Source organism: Trachinotus anak, unplaced genomic scaffold (assembly GCF_046630095.1).
Source record: "Trachinotus anak isolate AG129_WGS33_773 ecotype Australia unplaced genomic scaffold, CSIRO_AGI_Tana_v1 ptg000028l, whole genome shotgun sequence".
Taxonomy (NCBI): domain Eukaryota; kingdom Metazoa; phylum Chordata; class Actinopteri; order Carangiformes; family Carangidae; genus Trachinotus; species Trachinotus anak.
This window is the reverse complement of record NW_027273879.1, coordinates 10,780,126-10,797,940: the sequence shown is the minus strand read 5'-3', so window position 1 is coordinate 10,797,940 and position 17,815 is coordinate 10,780,126. Positions and strand designations below refer to the sequence as shown.

Below are 17,815 nucleotides of genomic sequence, written 5' to 3'. Positions count from 1 at the left end.
CTGACCGTGGAGGACTGTTCAGGCCACTTCTGAAGCTCTAATGTGTGTCACTGCTGGCCCCCAAGGCCTCAACAGATACTTCAATGTGGCTGCGTGAAAATAAAACCAACAGGGTCACTGTTTGATTCACGTTGGAAAATGGCACGGGATTTCAAGCAGCATAACATTGTCTTCGCATCAGTATGAGACGCTTTAAAAGCACTTTTGTCTCCTGCACACACACACACACGACTCATACACTCTGCACGATCCGGGCTGCATCACACAGAGCGGCCAGCATGGGCAGCCTTCCTCCCCCTGCGGCTCAGCTCCGTCTGGATGCTGCTGCTGATAATGATGCTGCGGCGCTATCTGCTGCCCCCTGCGGGCTCCCGGCGGGTACTGGCGATGAAATGGAGGAAAACCACACTAATCTCCTGACTGCGGACGGCGGCCTTGTGTGCACGCATGCACACACGCTCAGGCTAAGTACGGCGGTAAATAAGATCGAGTAAGACGCGTTTCGTTTTGGGCGTGCAACGACAGGAATAACACTGCATGTGGTGATGCAGCTCGGTTTTGCTTCCTCTGATGGAAGTGAGACCACGACAAAAATAGATAATTCCTCAAGTTGATCTACAGGCCTGTGCTATATTTAGATGTGCATGTAGATATAGACATAGAGAGGCTATATTTGACCTTGCAGCCGAGTCGAATCGGGGATGTTGCAGCAGAGCGCATTACCCACCGCACTTACTGTCGCTGCACATGTGAAGCCGAGGCCGTGAACATAGCACGACGCGTCTGTCTCCCTCACATGAGCCTTTACGCACGGCGCCGAACGCCCACTCCCGTGATGTGTTAAGGCGGATTGGCTGCTAAAGATACCAGCGCCTGTGTGGGCTCCGTGGTTGGCTGCGGCTCTCCTGGCCATTACGTTATGCTTACTCCACACACACAGGCAGTCGGAGAGAGGGAAGACGTAATGGTTTGATTCCCTGTGCACTTGCAATGGTCGTCGTCCTGACATTACTCGGCAAATTCCTCAAACGGGAGGCGCAATGAAGGTATGTGATCCCGCCTGCGGCTCTCTCGTGGCTCCGGATTCATGGACGAGGACCGATCGCTCGCATTTTCGCGCACGATGCTGCACCGAGAGGCAGGGGATACCTTCATCCCAATGTCAGCTCGTTTTGTTTGCGTGCACTTAGTTGTAATTATATCAACAGGCTTGCATTTTAATGCCGCACCGCCTGATTTTCCATCAGCTGTCGCTGCCGTTCCTGCTCTGTCGGTCAGATTTAGATTTTTGCAAAGCCTTGAAACGCTCTCCCTGCATCCTCAGCCCTTCTGATAAACAGTGGGTACAGTGTGCAGCCTTTTAATGAGCCTGCTTTGACCCCGGTGTGATAGTTCAGTGGACTAAAGCCGCCGGAGCGACGTCCATTCATCTGCAAGGCTTTAATCCGCTCTAATGAGATAGAGACTGCGGCCAGTGAGAATGAGTGAGCGCCGGGATGTTTGGGAGACGTCTCGGTGCAGCCGCAGAGAGAGGATCACCTCTCAGGTCCAGGCTGTGTCAGGCTGTGGAGCTTCACACTGGAGTCTCCTTCCTCTCAGTGGACTGTGTGTGTGCGTGCGTGCGTGTGCGTGCGCGCTGTAGCAGAGACAGGCTGCCGCACAGCACAGGGAGGAAAGGTGATGTTGCTGTCTGGCAGCTCAAGCTCAGGAGGACTGCTGATGATGAAGATGATGGCGATGATGTCATTGGTGCTCTGGTGGCGGCAGGTTTGTGGCGACAGTCTCTGTTTAAGGTTAGACAGGACTGCCGCTGCAACCATCACCATCATCATCATCATCATCATCAGAGAGATGTGTTCCTGCTCTGACAGTTAATCACCTGTTATTGTAGTTACACTGTGCCTCCTCTTTGGAGATGCATCACTGAGGACTTAAAAAGGTGAAAGGCCTAATTTTCGGGAATTAATCAATCTATTATTGGCAGAGGTGCAAAGTAAATACATGCATTTACTCAAATACTTTGCACTGCTTTGAGGCACCTGAGTATTTATTCTGTCAGACTTCAGTTCCACCTCATTTCATAGTGAAACATTATAATTTGTGTGCCAGAACAGAGGGTTCCCTCAAGCACCAGATGCAAGCTGTGCCGGTTGATTATCTTTTTATCTAACATCTCTGGAGTTAAGGAAAGGGTCTACCGAGGCCTGTGGAGGTGATGTTGGTCTTTTATTTTGTTCAAATTACTTTCGCCAAATCCCATTTTCTACTGATTTGGAGTAATGCTAATAATCTGCTTAGGTTTTCCGTCAGCATTGGACATTTAAGTAAAAAATATTGTTATTTAGTAGTTTCACTTTCATACACACTTTCATACAGTATTTAAGTTTTTTTTTTCTGCTGCTCAAACACAAGACCAAGTGGCTTCCCTGTCACACAATGCAACAATACGGTGACACAGAACAGAGCCGTTTTCGCAGTGAATGCTTGTGTAAAGTTTTGCATGCAGTCGGTCAAACATTTGAATACTGTTTATCTCAGTATTGTGGAAGTCAAAAGTACAATGGTGCTTAACTGTGGGGGACAGCGCAATTCATTTGCCTAAGGCGCATCATCATCATCATCATCATCATTACTGTGTCCCAGGGAGACAAAATGGACTTGGTGTTTTTATTGACTAATCTGCTTTAAATTGAAAAGCAGCTTTTCTGCCCCTGTGGCCCAGACGGATGTTAGCTGAATTGTGTAAGCATACAGCTCGGAACGAGAGAGATCGCCATACAGTACGTGTTATCAATGCCGTTTTAATCAGGGATAGACCTATGGCTTGGTCTGTGATATTTGAAAATGAATGTTGATGATTTCGATATACTTTCCATTCAAAATCCTCTTACTGTTTCATTTTCCCAGTCGTCGATAAGCGTTCGCTGTACGTCATGGACGCAAAACACTCACAAATCTCTGCTGAAATTATAAGATGTAGCTCTGATGTACCGCAGTGGATCATACTTTATTCCAGATGAGACCAAGCTCACTTAGGACTGACTCCTAAAGTGGATGAAGAAGTCTAAAGCTATAAAGAGTGGCCAGAGGGCACAGCAGATTCCTGGTGGTGGTTGTAAAATAGTCCAGTCATGTTTTAATATTGCAGGACAATCTCCACGGCAGTCAATATCTGTTTGTATTGCAGCACCAAAAATATTCTCCAGGCTAAATCCTCCGCAAGTCATCCTCTGCCCTTGGAGTAAACTGTGTAAATCTGTTATTTTGCAGACACAAATCCAAACTTAGCTGGTAGCTGCTTGAGTTTTATGTGCATATCTCTCCAGACTTCAGTGGATTTGATGTCTGCAGGCTCCAAGCAGACATCACTGAATCATGTACATCCGGTGCACGGTTGAGAAATGTGCACTTTGAATGAAATATTGCATTGGACTCTTATCATTTTGGACAAATGAAAGGTAATAAATTAAGTAGTTTATTTTCTCTGATAATATTTGTTATTCAGTTCTTAAGCAGTCAGATGGCTGAATTCACTTCTCACAGTGTTGGTGACATTTCCACTGGATGCCAGAGAAAAACAGGAGTGAGGTTCACCCGACAGAAAGAGGAAATGAAATGTGAGAGAGAGACAGTGGATGATGGAAAGATAGTGAATGATGGCGCTCCATATAAAATGTATAATAGCGCATAGCTGTTTACATTGAAAGCATCATAACACTCTCAGTTTGGTATGTATATCTGTGTATTGATCGTTAGATCATTGCAGATGCAGAGACGAGGGTCGGGCCGATAAATGCCTTGAGACAGAATCTGTCAGCCATGAGAGGTTTAGTTACACCATACACAGATGTATCTTCCATCGGTTTAATATTGCATACCAATACTCAGACTTAAGATGGACTGTTTAAAAAAAAAAAAAAAAGCATCAAAATTGATGCAGAGGAGCGGAACCAGATCTGTCTTCCTTTTTTAGCCTCTTGAGGCGATTTGTCAGACCTGAAACAACTTTTGTCACACATTCAGTAGTACTCCCCGAAACCCGTAAACAGGCTTTGATGGTAAAATTGCTGGGCTTCTCCTGAAATAGCTCTGTTATAATGCGGTGGACAGTGTTGCAACTCAGTGAGCACAACCAATTGATACTAATTTTTGTTTTTTGTTTTTTTTTTGTGTAGACAGACACGAAGCATGGGGAAAGAGGTGGGTTATGACACGCAACAAAGGCCCCCTGTCAGAATCGAACTGTGGATGCTACAGTTATGCACCGTAACCATTAGACTATGAGGGTCTCTGGTTATGTTTGGAATTGTTTTTCTTAATGACTGTGACCCTGAACCTTTCGGCAGTAAATAAATCGGCAGATGCACCAGAACCAAATGATAAGTCACCTGCTCAGAGGAAGGTAGAAAGTGTTATCGCTCCATTTCAGACCTGTGTCACCTCCAGTTAAACTCTCCAATCTCCACATGACCCATTTATCTATGGTCCCGTCCCACATGCTTCCACGTGTCTGTGTCGGTACGGTTTTTGAGATCTGATCCTCAAAAGCTAATTTTATGAGGTCACTTTACTGTTCGTCAACACGAGGCCTGAATGTTGCTGATTTCCCTCTCCTGTGGCTTTTTCTATTTAAATCTGTGCCACAGTTACTTTTTGCCGCGCTCCCCTCCTGGTGGCTCCGGGTTTGTTTGTGCACACACTGGGTCTGGACTGTTTGCTGATCACATTCTAGCCGCACTGTGAGAAATGGCTCAATTATTTAGCCAAGCCCTGACATTCAAGGTGCCCAGGGGGTGACTGCGATGACAAAATACATTATAGCAATAGACTATTTCCAGAGGTAAAGTTTAAGTGATCAGACATTAGAGAAAATATAAATGTTACAGCTAAAAAAAGAAACAAAAGAAAAAACAGTGTACTACATGTGATGTTTGCTCTTGTCGCTTGTTTGCTCGGGACTCCCTGCCTGCAGAGCTTACAGTGTGCTAATTGAAGTGACAGAGGGATCTCGTGCTGCTGGCTCAGAGCCAGATGAGACTGATTTCATGGGCAGACTACAGCAGCTCCTCAACCCACAGTAGAGGCAGTAAATATTCCTTCACCTCCCTCATGATGGAGGCTGCGTCTAACCTGGGAGACTCTTTAACAGTTGAACATCAGGCCAAGTTTAAGCCCAATGAACTTATTGTGCACATAAAGCTAGAGCGAGCTGCTTGTGGTAGATTCGACTGAGAAGGAGAAGACATAAAACCGCAGAACAGAAAATTCATTGGTAGCAGTTCTGATGATATGAACAAAAATGTCAAACGTTTGCTTTTGGATTTGCTGATTTTAAAGATGTCACCTTCAGCTATGGGTAATAATGATGAACCCCTTTCTTTAATTTTTCATTTTACATTTTGTAGACCAAAGAATTAATCAATTCATCACAACTTTAATTTGTTGATTGTTGAAGAGGGGGGGAAAAAAAACAATTAAATGAATGAAATGAGTTAAAGATTTGAACTTTGCAAGCCCATCCTGTCTGTCTGACTGCAGCAGGAGCAGACCTTCCTCCTTCTCGCCGTGACTCCACATATAGTAGTGCCTTGCTCCTGAGATTACGTAACGAATCCCTAAGCAGATGGGTGAGGTCACATCACAGGGTGTTTGTGACAAGTCGGAGCAGAGCGCTGCCTTAAGAGGAGACGTGGCAGGACCCTGTGAATTCCATTGTTTTCCGCATAGAGCCGGGAACCACAGAGGGCTTACATTATGCTCATGTCAGCTATTGATTCTGCAGGCCGGGGAACAACAGAAGACATATTCTCTCCTCACTCTCCTCCCCCTCCCTCCTCCTCTCATCAGTATGCTCCAAGGAGCCGTGGCTCCTATCACGCCATCTTTGCTCCCTGTCTCTGGCCCGTCTTGTGGTCAGCAAACACATCTGACTGACTCTTAACCGCGCCTTCAGCCTCTACGGGGCGAGTACACAAACTTAAAGCGAGTTGCATGTTTCCCCAGGACAGACAGAGGCAACATAACGTCCACATCTTCCCATTTGGCTCCTCAGAAGAGATCTGTCGTGCGGCTCAGACATCCTCCGCTTCGACTTGACTCATTTGTTTATCAGATTGTACAAAATAATGCAGTGACTGTGAAATTTAACCCGCGGATCTCTTTGGAGAACATCATTAATAGGAGCTTTTAGAGTCTACTTCAGTCTAATTATCTCTAACCTCAAAGACTCTTAAAGAGCACTCTCAATAATGTGCTGCCCACTATCTTTCCCCCTCCTCTCTCTTTCTCATTCATCCTCTTCCTCGTATTTCTCTCTTTACCCTGTAGCAAGAGATCTCCTCAAACCATTTTGGGAATTATATTACATACTATTATAATACATATTATAGAGCACAGGGCTGGATGATACAGTATGCTTCAAACCAGCTTCAAATATGAACCATTTGCTTCGGTCCTCACAGTCTCCAGAGCTCAACCCAGATGAACGGGTGTTAGACAGGACTCTCCAAGGGCGTTATTTCCACTGGGGACAAAGGGGGGGCATGTCCCCCTCACTTTCAAAGTTTAAGTTTGATTGCTTCACCAAAGTTCGACTAAACCCTGTCCTCTAACTGTCTAAAGTCCAGATGGGAAGAGCTCCATGTTGGAAAAATGTTAAAATGTTCACCTGAGTCACCTTCAGTTATTAACATGGGCTCACAGCATTGCAACCAGCAGAGAATCATTTGACCTTTGACTCTTTCGGCCCTGGGTTTTGCCTCTTAGGCAAGCGGCCTTACTCTCATGATGGAGGTTTTTGGGACTGTATGCGGCTTGTGAGGAACACCGTCGACACTACTGAAAAAAGTCCACGATTTTAAAGAAAAAAAAAATCGTTTTTTTTATCAATACAGGAAAATTATAGGAACCTACTGGGTTAGTGCATTATAATGCAGTATGATAACAAATTTAATCATAGTGTATTATTGACTAGATGATGATAAATTTGTATGAATGATGAAAACATAGCTTATATTACTTATATACAAACTATATATATATATATATATATATATATATATATATATATATATGTGTGTGTGTGTGTGTGTTTATGTTACTGTTTAAGCTCTCTGAATTTTATTTGAAATTCTGGTGGAGGTCCCAAAGTCTACAAACACACCAAATATGTCAACCTGAACCTGACCTGTAGATGATTTCCATTTGATGGAGCAGTGCAGCCATAAAAAATCCGGAGCTCAGGGTTTGAATATTTCACTAAGTAGAAACATCATTAAGTTTGAATCAAGAGCTGTAACAAGCTGATACAGAATACATATGATGCTGTCAGAGAGGAGGGATTAAGATGATTGTTTCAACCTTAAAGCTGTGAGAGGGATAAAAAAGGCGGGGTGGGGGTGGGCGGGAATGTAACGTGTCTGTCACTGTTGATGCCAGAGGTTTAATTTAATAAGCCGTGTGAACGTCTGCGTCAGATGAAAGTTGATTTTTATGCGTGTGTTTCCATCTGTGTGCGCCATAGGCAGGGGCATCGTCCATGTGGGCGTCATGCTGTGGGCTGCTGAACGAGGTGATGGGGACGGGCACAGTGCGGGCGCAGCAGCCGGGGTTTGGAGCAGGGGCGGGGCCCTTCCGCTTCGCCCCCAGCGCTGGGTACTCCACCTACCCCCCCACCAGCTCAGGGAGCGCTGGACAGCTGTGCAAAGCCTGCGGACTGGCCTTCTCTGTCTTCAGACGCAAGGTAAACAAGAGCCCACGTGCTGTCAGAGACCAGCTGGGTAAAAACCGCTTCATACGGTCAGCTGAGACGGTGTTTAGGGAGACAAGGCATATGATGTCAAAAGACCATACCTGTGGATTTTTGTCCATTAAATAAAAAGCATTCAGTCTGCCTGGTTTGCCCCTCCCCAGTGTCAGTGCTATATAAAAATCAGCTTTCAGAGACCAGGCTGGGAATTTGCTCAAGTAATCCTTCACATTCCACATTCAGTCAGCATTTTTTTTTTTTTTTTTTTTTTTTGACAGAATTATGTAATCATAGCGTGCAGCTGTGATAGGGACTCCTCATTCAGGGTGCACGCAGGGAAACACTGACATCCATAATTACTGAGTCACTTGCTCAACAGAGATCTTCTTAATGTAAAAACCTGTGAAATAATCTGGATTTGGTCCACATGAGAATGATATTTCTTGCCTTTCAGTGTGAACCAAACCCATATTATATATTAAAGTCAATCCAGACCAAATATGATTCTTTTCACAATTTCACAAAAGGTTGTATGTTGTTTTTCCCTTTATCAGCTAAATCGCTGACAAGATATAACTCATGAATGTGCTTCTCCGTGGAAGGTGAAAACACTATGCATCATCTTTATTTATACAGAGTAGGCTGGCTGAGCATACATGCTGTTTCGCAGCAACACCCTCTTTAAGCGTTAACTGAGCCATTAATAGAACAGTTAGTAAACAAAGCTCAGGCTCTGCTAAGACTAAGGTCATAAGCAGGTACAGGATGATCACGCACAGTATAGCATGTTAGTATAATGTAACAAATATAAAGGCAGAAAATTTTCCACTGTGAATGAAAACTTATCTTAAGTTTAAAGTCTCTGCAACTCATCTGATTTGAAGTCAGTTGTGGAAAGTAACTAAGTGCATTTATTCAGCTACTGCAGCTAAGTACAATTGTGAGGTACTTGTACTTTACGCGAGTATTTCTGATTGATGTGACCAGTTGTTAGCAGTTCCACCGTGGAGTCATTTCTGTTCTTCTTAGATGGCTTTATTTAAGTAAGTTCGTAGTATCCATTATTTCACATAAAGGGAAACAAAGAAAAGCTGTAAAAAAGTAGCAGAATTTTTTTTTCTTTCCCATCCCAGAGACATCTTATGACCCCTCAGATTCATCATGTGACCCTCTGGAGGGGCCTGAATGCTAGTTTGGGAACCAGTGAACTAAATTAAGTAAACAGTAAAATGCTGCTTACACATTTTGACTTCAGTGTGATTTTACAGTGTCATATGGGTAACTTTGTTTAGGTAAAGCATCTGAGCCCATCTTCCCAACACTGCTTCAAGTTGATTTAAAAACTCAAAAGTCAGCAGTGTGAATAAGACACAGCCTGTAATTATGTGTTTAAAAAAAAAAAAAAAAGCAAACCCACTGATATGGTCCTTTAACAACATGCACTATACAGTACGTAGTCATTCTGGTGTTTCCAGGGTCCCTGTCTGGCAGTCAGACGCACTGAGACACTGAGGAAAACGCTGCAGTGCCTGGCTTCAGATCGCTCTATCATCATCCACACACCAGTTGCTTTTCTGACGCCGGGTCGACTCCCCGGATACACACATTTGTGTGTGAGCGTGATATTTTCATAGTAAGAAAAAAGACGTGCCGGGGGGATTAACAGCGAATGATTGAAGAAAAGTATCTGTTGTGGTGGAAATGTGCTTCTGCTGGACCGGAGTATATATGTACACCAGTGATAAGAAAATGTTTACAGCCGTGGCCGACCTGCTTTCCTGCCCATTTGAAGTGTCAATCTACTCCGCTGCTCTGTATCAGGAGACAGTGTTAAGCCTGTAAAATGTCAAACATCACCAGGGGCTGTAGACAGTTTATTTCTCTCCTCTTTACTCTTTCCTAGAAAATGACTGAGCACACAGGACGAGTCATTGTGATGGATTTGTGTTGCTGGTTTATGGTTTCTCTTGTGCCTCTCTCTTTTTTTTCCCCATTTCCCAAGGTTTTCAAAATGTTGCAAAACCCCAAAATATTAAGTTTACAATAACAGAAAACAGCAAAAAGCAGAAAATCCTCACATTTGAGAAGCTGGAACGTGAAGATGTTGGGCACATTCTTCACACATGTAATATAAAAACCTCGGGAATTCATTTAGTTTTAATGACTTACTTCAAACAAACTAATTTAGGGAAATGATAACAAAATAAAATAAATTATTCTGCAACAATTCAACTGAAAGTTAATAAATGATGATACTGGACTATTACTCAGTCCTAATCAACAATATCTTGCAAGTGAAATCATGGGCTGATGAATTATTCTGGTGTAAATTAAAACAACGTTAGCAGAAGCTGCAGTGTGCTCACTTCCATCAAAGACCTATTTTCTATAAATTAAATCAGTTCAATCCATCAGCGCATGGTAAATGTATTCATCTAGAGTGACACAGAGGATAAATAGTTTATTCTGCCTTCAGATCAGGGCCTACTTAGAAATAATGAAAAATACAGTTTCTTAAATGAGGGAGTCGAAGATGAAATTGCTCTAAAGATTGTTTGGTCGCTTCAGTCAGAAGAAAAGGAATAGCCGATCACCTCACGTTCTCCTTCTCCCTCTCCTCCCTCTGCAGCACATCTGCTGCGATTGTAAGAAGAGCTTCTGCGCCCTGTGCTCGGTGCTGCAGGAGAACCTGCGCTGCTGCACGACCTGCCACCTGCTCCGTGGCACGGCCTTCCAGCGGCCTCGGCTCATGCAGCTCCGAGTGAAAGACCTGCGCCAGTACCTGCTGCTGCGCAACATCCCCACCGACACATGCAGGGAGAAGGAGGACCTGGTGGACCTGGTGCTCTGTCATCAGGGGGCGAGGGAGACCCAGAGAGCGGTGGTGGAAGAGGACGAGGAGGAAGAGGAGGAGGAAGAGGACACACATGAGGAGGAGGGGGAGGAGGAAGAGGAGGAGGAGGAAGAGGAGGAGGAGGAGGAGGAGGTGGAAGACGAAGGGGGAGATGACACAGACAGTCTGCACTCCCTCCCCCACTCGCGCGCCGCCTCGCCCCCCTCCGCCACGCGCTCCACCTCTGAACAGTCGGTCCTCTCCGCCTCTCAGGGAGACGTGCTCAGCCCAAGCGACAGCTCAGGGACCACCAGCCAGGTCTGATGGCGTGTGCACGTGCGAAAACACACTTCTGATGTTCATTGTGTGTGTGTGTGTGTGCACTGCCGCTGCCACACACACACACACACACACACATGCATTCACTCATTCACTCATTTCCATACGCCATACTCCTTTCACATCTGTCCTCATTCTATCCAAGATAATTAATTTCAAAGGTGAAATCAACTTATTTACAAGTTTCAGTCTGACTGTTTTAAGTCAGGAGACGGCCTCTTCCTTTCAGCTCTGACAAACAAACGCCCTCTCGTGCATATCTCTAGCTGTCGGTTAGTTTATTTCATTCACTTCATCTCACGCTTTATTCTTTCCTTTTTTCTGTTGTTGTGTTTTTTTTTTTTGTTTTGGTCCCCTGGTGCTTTGTTCTGAATGAAGCGTTTCTCCTTGAAAATCTACTACATTTGTGGATTTGTTTTCCCTCCACTGACATTGAAAAAGCTCTGCACTACTGGCTGGTCTAGTGTCCACGTGACTGCTGGAAACAGCTGTGTTAGCTCTGTGCGCATGTGTGTGTGTGTGTGTGTGTGTGTGTGTGTGTGTGTGTGTGTGTGTGTGTGTGTGTGTGTGTGTGTGTGTGTGTGCGTGCGTGCTCAGAGCTCTCAGACCAGCTAGCAACGCAGCTTAAGCCCTTTGCCTTTTTTAGGTCTGTTACATGGGCTGAGTCTGTTATGTAACCACCACACAGGTTGAGAACTCCCCACAGCGTCACAGCTGCAACTCAACAACAGAAACACTACAGCACATCCCTCCTCTCATGCCCCTGTAGATAATCTCTGTATGATTCTCTCCTCCTCTTGGTTTGCGGCACATCTCGGCTTTAAGATTCTCGGGGGTTATTTATTCTTCCAGCCAAACACAAGCGTGTGTATGTACGCTGCAAAAAAAGAAAATTATTGAGCTATCACAGGACATTTATGTCAAACAAAAATGACTTGATAATATTCATTGAAATAAATCCACATTAGGACAGCAATCTGCAAGTCCAAATAGGTTTTAAATTTGGGATATACTGTAAATTTACCCTTACTGTGATATATAATTTTTATATAGAAGGAAATTTCAACACGTTCAGTGACAAAAACATGTGCAGTGTTGTTTTTGTTGGACATAGCTTCTTAAAATTAACCAGTTTGCTGTGGGTAGATGTTTGGGGATATTGATGTGGCAGCCGTGCAATCCACTTTTCAGATTTATTTCTTGTCACTGAAAAATAAATGAATCATCCAACTGGATCAGTTACCCTGAAACTGGTTTGGTAGTGTCACAAATGGTGATTGACAAGATAATGGAGTCAGAAAAAAATAACATTTGAATCATTTGAAAATAATAGAAATGGCTAAATGTCAATATTATGTGATTTCTCTATAGTTAAAACATTTGTATCACCACTGGAGGGATGAATATTAAAGATATTTGACTCAAGGACATTTTGATATGCGGCATCAGGTTTTAGTGATATTTGACATAAGTCAGGTTGTGGACTAATGATTAGCTGTTGGTGTGGATTCTTTCTTCTGTAGCTTTTTTTTTAGTATTTTCTCATAAACTTGCAGTTAAAGCAAAGAAATCTGGCACATGTAACCAATTTTCATTGTCAGTCAACATGTATATTGTGATGCAGATGAAACATTTCTGGATAGGTTCTATTATTAAAGCAACAAATTTAGCAGCCTAGACACAAGTATGCACTCTCTGGGCGCTTTCTAGTACTTTCATATGTTTGAAACAGCTCTGACATCAAGTCAAAGAAACTTTTGCTCGTGTCAGGGCCGCTGCTCGTGTTTTTGTCTCTGAGGAGTCTAGACTGAGTGAAAGCATGGTGTCTGGGCGAGGGCAGGAATCCAGCACCACACAGCTGACGGATACATTATTAACACGTTTCATTCGAGGAAGTTGGTAATGTGCTGGAATGCGCTGAAGCAGAGATGAACAGAAAGAGACGGCAGGAGAACCTGAGGTTTTTTTGTTTGTTTGTTTTTTTAGGACTTTTCATGCTACAGAAACAGAGACTCTGCACTCAAGCATGATCTCATAGTTATAGCTTATTTCATCTCCTTTTGTCAAGAAAAGAAAAGATAAAAATTAAGAAGATATAGTCTATCTTCTCTTCAAAGCACAGAAATGGCTGAGAGCTCTACTCTCCAAACAGCATCTGAACTATCCTATAGCTCCATTTATTCTCCTTTCATCCGGCACGTTCCCGACCTCCACCTTCAAAGAGAATAATTAACTGCTGAGATAAGAGCAGCTGAGTCAGTGTTTAAACATCTCCATGTGTTCATTAGACATCTGAGCAGTTGCAATTTAAACATTAGATCACAGATAGCTGTGAAGTCTTTTTTTATCATGCCATTGATAGTCATAACAAATTATAAATTCTAACCAGGCATCTTGTGGTAATGTTGTGAAATGTTGATTGACAGATCTAGAATAAAGGACCAGGACCAGGGTGTACCTGATGAATAGGAAGTGATCGTCCTTATGAGACATTGAGTGTGTTTCTTTGCAATTCAGCAGCTTCAAATCTGGTTTTGGTATCTTGGTCATGTTTTTACACATCTTTTGATTTCCAGTGTTTTAACAGGCCGATCAGTGAGTGAACTGCTGTTATGGGAGGTTAAACTGACGTAAATTGACTTCAGTATGTTGACTCCCACCTGCACAGGAGCATGAGGATACTCCGACGGCGTCCCTCTTGAACCTGGAGCCTGCTGAAAATATCATGGAGGTGTGATGTGTTTGTATTTACCCATCTACAGAACCGAACAGACGCGTCTTTATGCTAGAAGTAAAAGAGAGCGCAGTCCTGCTGCTCATTGAGTCACCGCCGCTCTGTTTCCCGTGTGAATTGTAGGTCAGTCCGGCGACACAGAGGAGGATCAGGGCCTCGCTGTCTGATCTGGACAATGAAGAGGCGATAGAAAACCTCTCCGTCCGCCAGCTCAAAGAGATTCTCGCCAGGAACTTTGTCAATTACTCCGGCTGCTGCGAGAAGTGGGAGCTGCTGGAGCGAGTGCATCGCCTCTACAGAGAAAACGAGCAGAACAGGAAATCCAGTAAGCGTTTTTGATTTTGACTTTTTTTTTGTTGTTTTTTTTTTTTTTGCATCTAAATTGTATACAGTGTTGTGATTTCTGGTGTTCTTGTATGATAAAAAATACTTTCCTCTCCTTTGTTTTAGTGGAAAATGTGAGCATAACTGCAGGTAATTATGATTATCATATTTGTGTTTGTGATATATGACATTGACTTTTAATGCTTTCACTTTTGCAGTTAGCTTCCACTTATTATGGAATAAATAGGAATTTATTGCAATAAAAAAAATATATATATGGTTTTAATTCCTGCTTCAACATTGTATTATATTAAAGGGCAAATTCACTGTTCCTAAACTAATAGATTCTCTTTATTACTGCCCATTCTTATCTATAAAGTGGTTGCATATCCTCCACCTCTTTGCAACAGTGGAGTTGGAGGTAAGATGTTTTTATAAAAAGCCACTTCACAGCACCTCTTGCATCTCCTCCATAACAACAAATACTGTACATCGCACGGATCATCTGACAGCAATGAACAGTAAAAGCATGCTGCAGCCATTTCTACCCACTTGATCCTTTATATCATCTTGTCCATTATCATGTTGTGGTCAATCAAGTCATTAGCTCCCGTCTTATTCAGCGTCTCCACATTCTGTCACTCGTGTTTCCTTTCCAGTGTGCATCATCTCCTTTTATTCTGAAGGACAGCCTCTCATTGTCTGTCATTACTACACTCTCTAGGAGCTTTCACTTTTTGATGAGTCATCATGTTACTTCAGTGGCAGCATGCCTCCATCAGGTGTAATTACACTGTCAAGTTTCCTAGAGGCTCTCTTGTTGATGTGAAGGGCTCAAGGATCATATTAGTCCACTTAGCCCACCATTAGTCAGACGTGGAGGGACAACAGACGGGCTGCAGCTCCACTGGCTTTTTAAAGATGTGAGCAGCGGGAGCCAGATCTAGGCCAGTGAGCTGATCAGTCATCCGTCAGACATTTAACTCGCAGAAACCAGAGCGATGATTGATTTGTGGCACATGAGAACATTTTTCCCTTTTTTTTTTTTTTTTTTGTGGTTAGTTTTCTATGGTCCATTTGTTAACATCTACTTAAGGTAAAAGCAGCAGGTCTGTTATCTAGTTGGTAATGTGCACATTGGCCTTTTAGTTAAACCAGTTCAGTCTCACAGACCTGGCTCTTGTTGGTGTCAGTGGTCAGAGGTTATAAAGCAGTCGTTTCTTAACAAGCTAACTTAATGCTGCTGATAAAACAGTCTCACAAGCATGTCCACCAAGTAAGTGTTCTGCAGCTTTCAACCATATCACATGGTCTTCATCAGCAGATAGTTATGAATTCTCCGTTTTGTTTCTGAGCATTTAAAGAACTGCTATAACGTACTGCAGAGTAGAGATTTAGAGGCTAAACAGGTGAACAATGTGGCTACTCCATTAACATAACTTCACATTTCCGTCCACAGATGGCGTCAAAGCTCAGCTGGCGGCCGACGAAAACTTGTGTCGCATCTGCATGGACGCCATCATCGACTGTGTGCTGCTGGAATGTGGTCACATGGTAACCTGCACCAAATGCGGAAAGAGGATGAGCGAGTGCCCCATCTGCAGGCAGTACGTAGTGCGGGCCGTGCACGTCTTCAAGTCTTAGAACTCTGAGCGTGTGCGCGTCAGAGCGGCCCTCAGGCGTGCACGTGGCCCGAGCCCTGAGTTTGTCACTGGAGGATGAACTGCTGTGCATGACGTCTCACAGGGTCTAATGCTGCAGCAGGCGCGAGCAACTCCCCGGTCTTTGAAACCAGACTGTTGCCTCTGGCCTACCACAGTCCCCCCCCCCCTCCCCCTGCCTCCCCATCCCCTCTTACTAACTCATGTACCAGTCCCACTTCTCCTCCCTGGTGGACCATCATCAGCTGCACCGGGACACTCACTCTTTTCTCTTAGCTCTGTTAAACACACAGCAGAACCCCGCTGCCGTCACTTTCTACTCTCCATTCTCTGTTTAGATTTGACTCACAGGAGAGGAGAGGAGGTGGTCCCGTGGATACTTGAAGTGGATCGCGTTTTTTTCTGTGTGCTGAAGGGAAGCAGTGTGATTTTAAAAAAAAAATAAATAAATATATAAGATCCCAGGGTTAGAGTCAATATGGTTTACACAGTCATGCCACATGACACCGTGTTATCTCCCTCAGTGTTCTTTAGGATGTGCAATATCAGAAAAAAAAAGAGACTTGTATGTTTCTAGAAAATGTAAATTCTTTAATCCGAACACCACACGCACCGGGTCATCTCGTCTCACACACAGGAGGGTGTAAGGTGCCAAACGTCATGCCTTTGATTGATATATGGGTTAGGACTTCACAGTATATGCATCTCATAACCAGCAAGCTTGGTGTGATAGTTTACTTTTTTTTTTTTTTTTCTGTTTTCTCAAACAAACTTTAGGAAATAAAAGAGTGTACATATAAACCTTTGAACACTCACTGTGTGAATGTGTTTCCTCATCTAAAATCAAGTGCATAGAAGTGGTTTCTGCCGACAACAACGTCACCTGCCGCACTACATTCCTGTTACACCTACTGAGCACGAAAGTTCATTCTGGACCTTTTGAAACAGCAGTATGACAAATAAGAAAACAAATCGAAACTCAAGGCCCTTTTACTAACTTTTTTTTTTTTTACTTCATTGGTTCATCGGTTTCCTCAGAGATGGTTCGGCTGGCATCACATGACCTAAGGAGCCCTGATGAAGACCAGGAGATGCAGCTGAAAGATAAAGCTACTAAGTGGACCTTGAGTTGAGATATTATTTTTAGCTCCTCATTCCTCTTTAATTTTTAAATAACTTCCACCAAGCAATACCATTTAATTCTCAAGTCTACCAAGTGTCTTTGTTTGATCGTGTTGTCTGTTAATGTCAAATCTTAGGTAGGTAACAGGTGCTACTTCCTCTTGTCTGAGTGTAACATCAACATACCTTTTTGTCATGTTGTCGATGCGTCCTTCCGAACATCAAGTGAGAGGTAGAAGAAGCCTGGTTTACTTTAACCTGTTATGCAAATGAAACACTTTGTTTTCTTGTCATAAGATCCAGTTAACTCAGATGTCACTAAAATATCTGTGTGTACAGTATGCCTGTGGTATGTTTAAAAAAAATTTTAAAAAAAGCTGAATTGCTGTTAAGTGAATTGCATAGATAGTTTATATTGTTGTTTACTGATAAGTTATTAAATGTATATTTTTCCATGTGCTCGGGAGATGACATGATTTAAATTCGAATCAGTACAAATGGTTTAGAAATAAAAAATATACTGTTTTTCAGAATGTATTTCTGCTGGTTTTGGTCAGAAGAGTTCCTCAGTCCTCTGATCGTGTCGGTCTCTCACCATTAAAGTTGCGTCCTGGTCTCGCTTTCTAGCACTTTCTGTTGTCGTCTGCTTCAGATCTAAACCTGACACTGACACCTTCCACTGTAACAAGCACTGTAACTCACTGTAAGTCTGTTTGTTGATGCTGCTGTTTCTCAAAGATGTCATTCATGGGCAGCTACAGTATTATCAGAGTAGGAGGGTATCATGAGCACTCATAATCCTGGATCTTTATATTTTGGAATGTTGAACCTTTTTATTTTGGTAAACAAGAGAAAATGATTTATTAGATTCAATAAAATGCAGTACTACAAACCAGAACATAAAACCCTGCTCTTCATTTTGTAATCACTCATACATTCAGGTTGATGTTGTAAACTTTTGGCCAACAGAGGCTGGCATGCTGTAGGTCTTCACTTCACTTATAATACAAATCTACTAACAGCATTATTCCAGTATGAGCATATAATCATGTTCT

The 17,815-nt window shown here is 43.2% G+C and overlaps 1 protein-coding gene across 2 annotated transcripts; it reads left to right on the top strand.

Moving 5' to 3' along the window:
• The first annotated feature begins 618 nt into the window (after positions 1–618).
• On the top strand, positions 619–17,665 carry rnf34b (ring finger protein 34b). Of its 2 annotated transcripts, XM_071465185.1 has the most exons (8): positions 619–1,046; positions 7,523–7,741; positions 10,377–10,898; positions 13,588–13,650; positions 13,777–13,978; positions 14,104–14,127; positions 14,357–14,398; positions 15,437–17,665. In XM_071465185.1, exons 1-8 carry the CDS (start codon positions 1,041–1,043, stop codon positions 15,619–15,621), a joined length of 1,263 nt encoding a protein of 420 aa, XP_071321286.1. In that variant the 5' UTR covers positions 619–1,040; the 3' UTR covers positions 15,622–17,665. The 2 variants fall into 2 exon arrangements, with proteins under 2 accessions (XP_071321286.1, XP_071321287.1); XM_071465186.1 differs by lacking the exon at positions 14,357–14,398 and having other exon boundaries at positions 624–1,046.
• The last annotated feature ends 150 nt before the right edge of the window (positions 17,666–17,815 follow it).

Excerpts from the sequence above, each read along its gene's own strand:
- rnf34b (XM_071465185.1), top strand. Across the intron at positions 13,979-14,103 it reads CGAGCAGAACAGGAAATCCA|TGGAAAATGTGAGCATAACT; the intron begins GTAAGCGTTTTT and ends CCTTTGTTTTAG. Across the intron at positions 14,399-15,436 it reads TTGCAACAGTGGAGTTGGAG|ATGGCGTCAAAGCTCAGCTG; the intron begins GTAAGATGTTTT and ends TTCCGTCCACAG.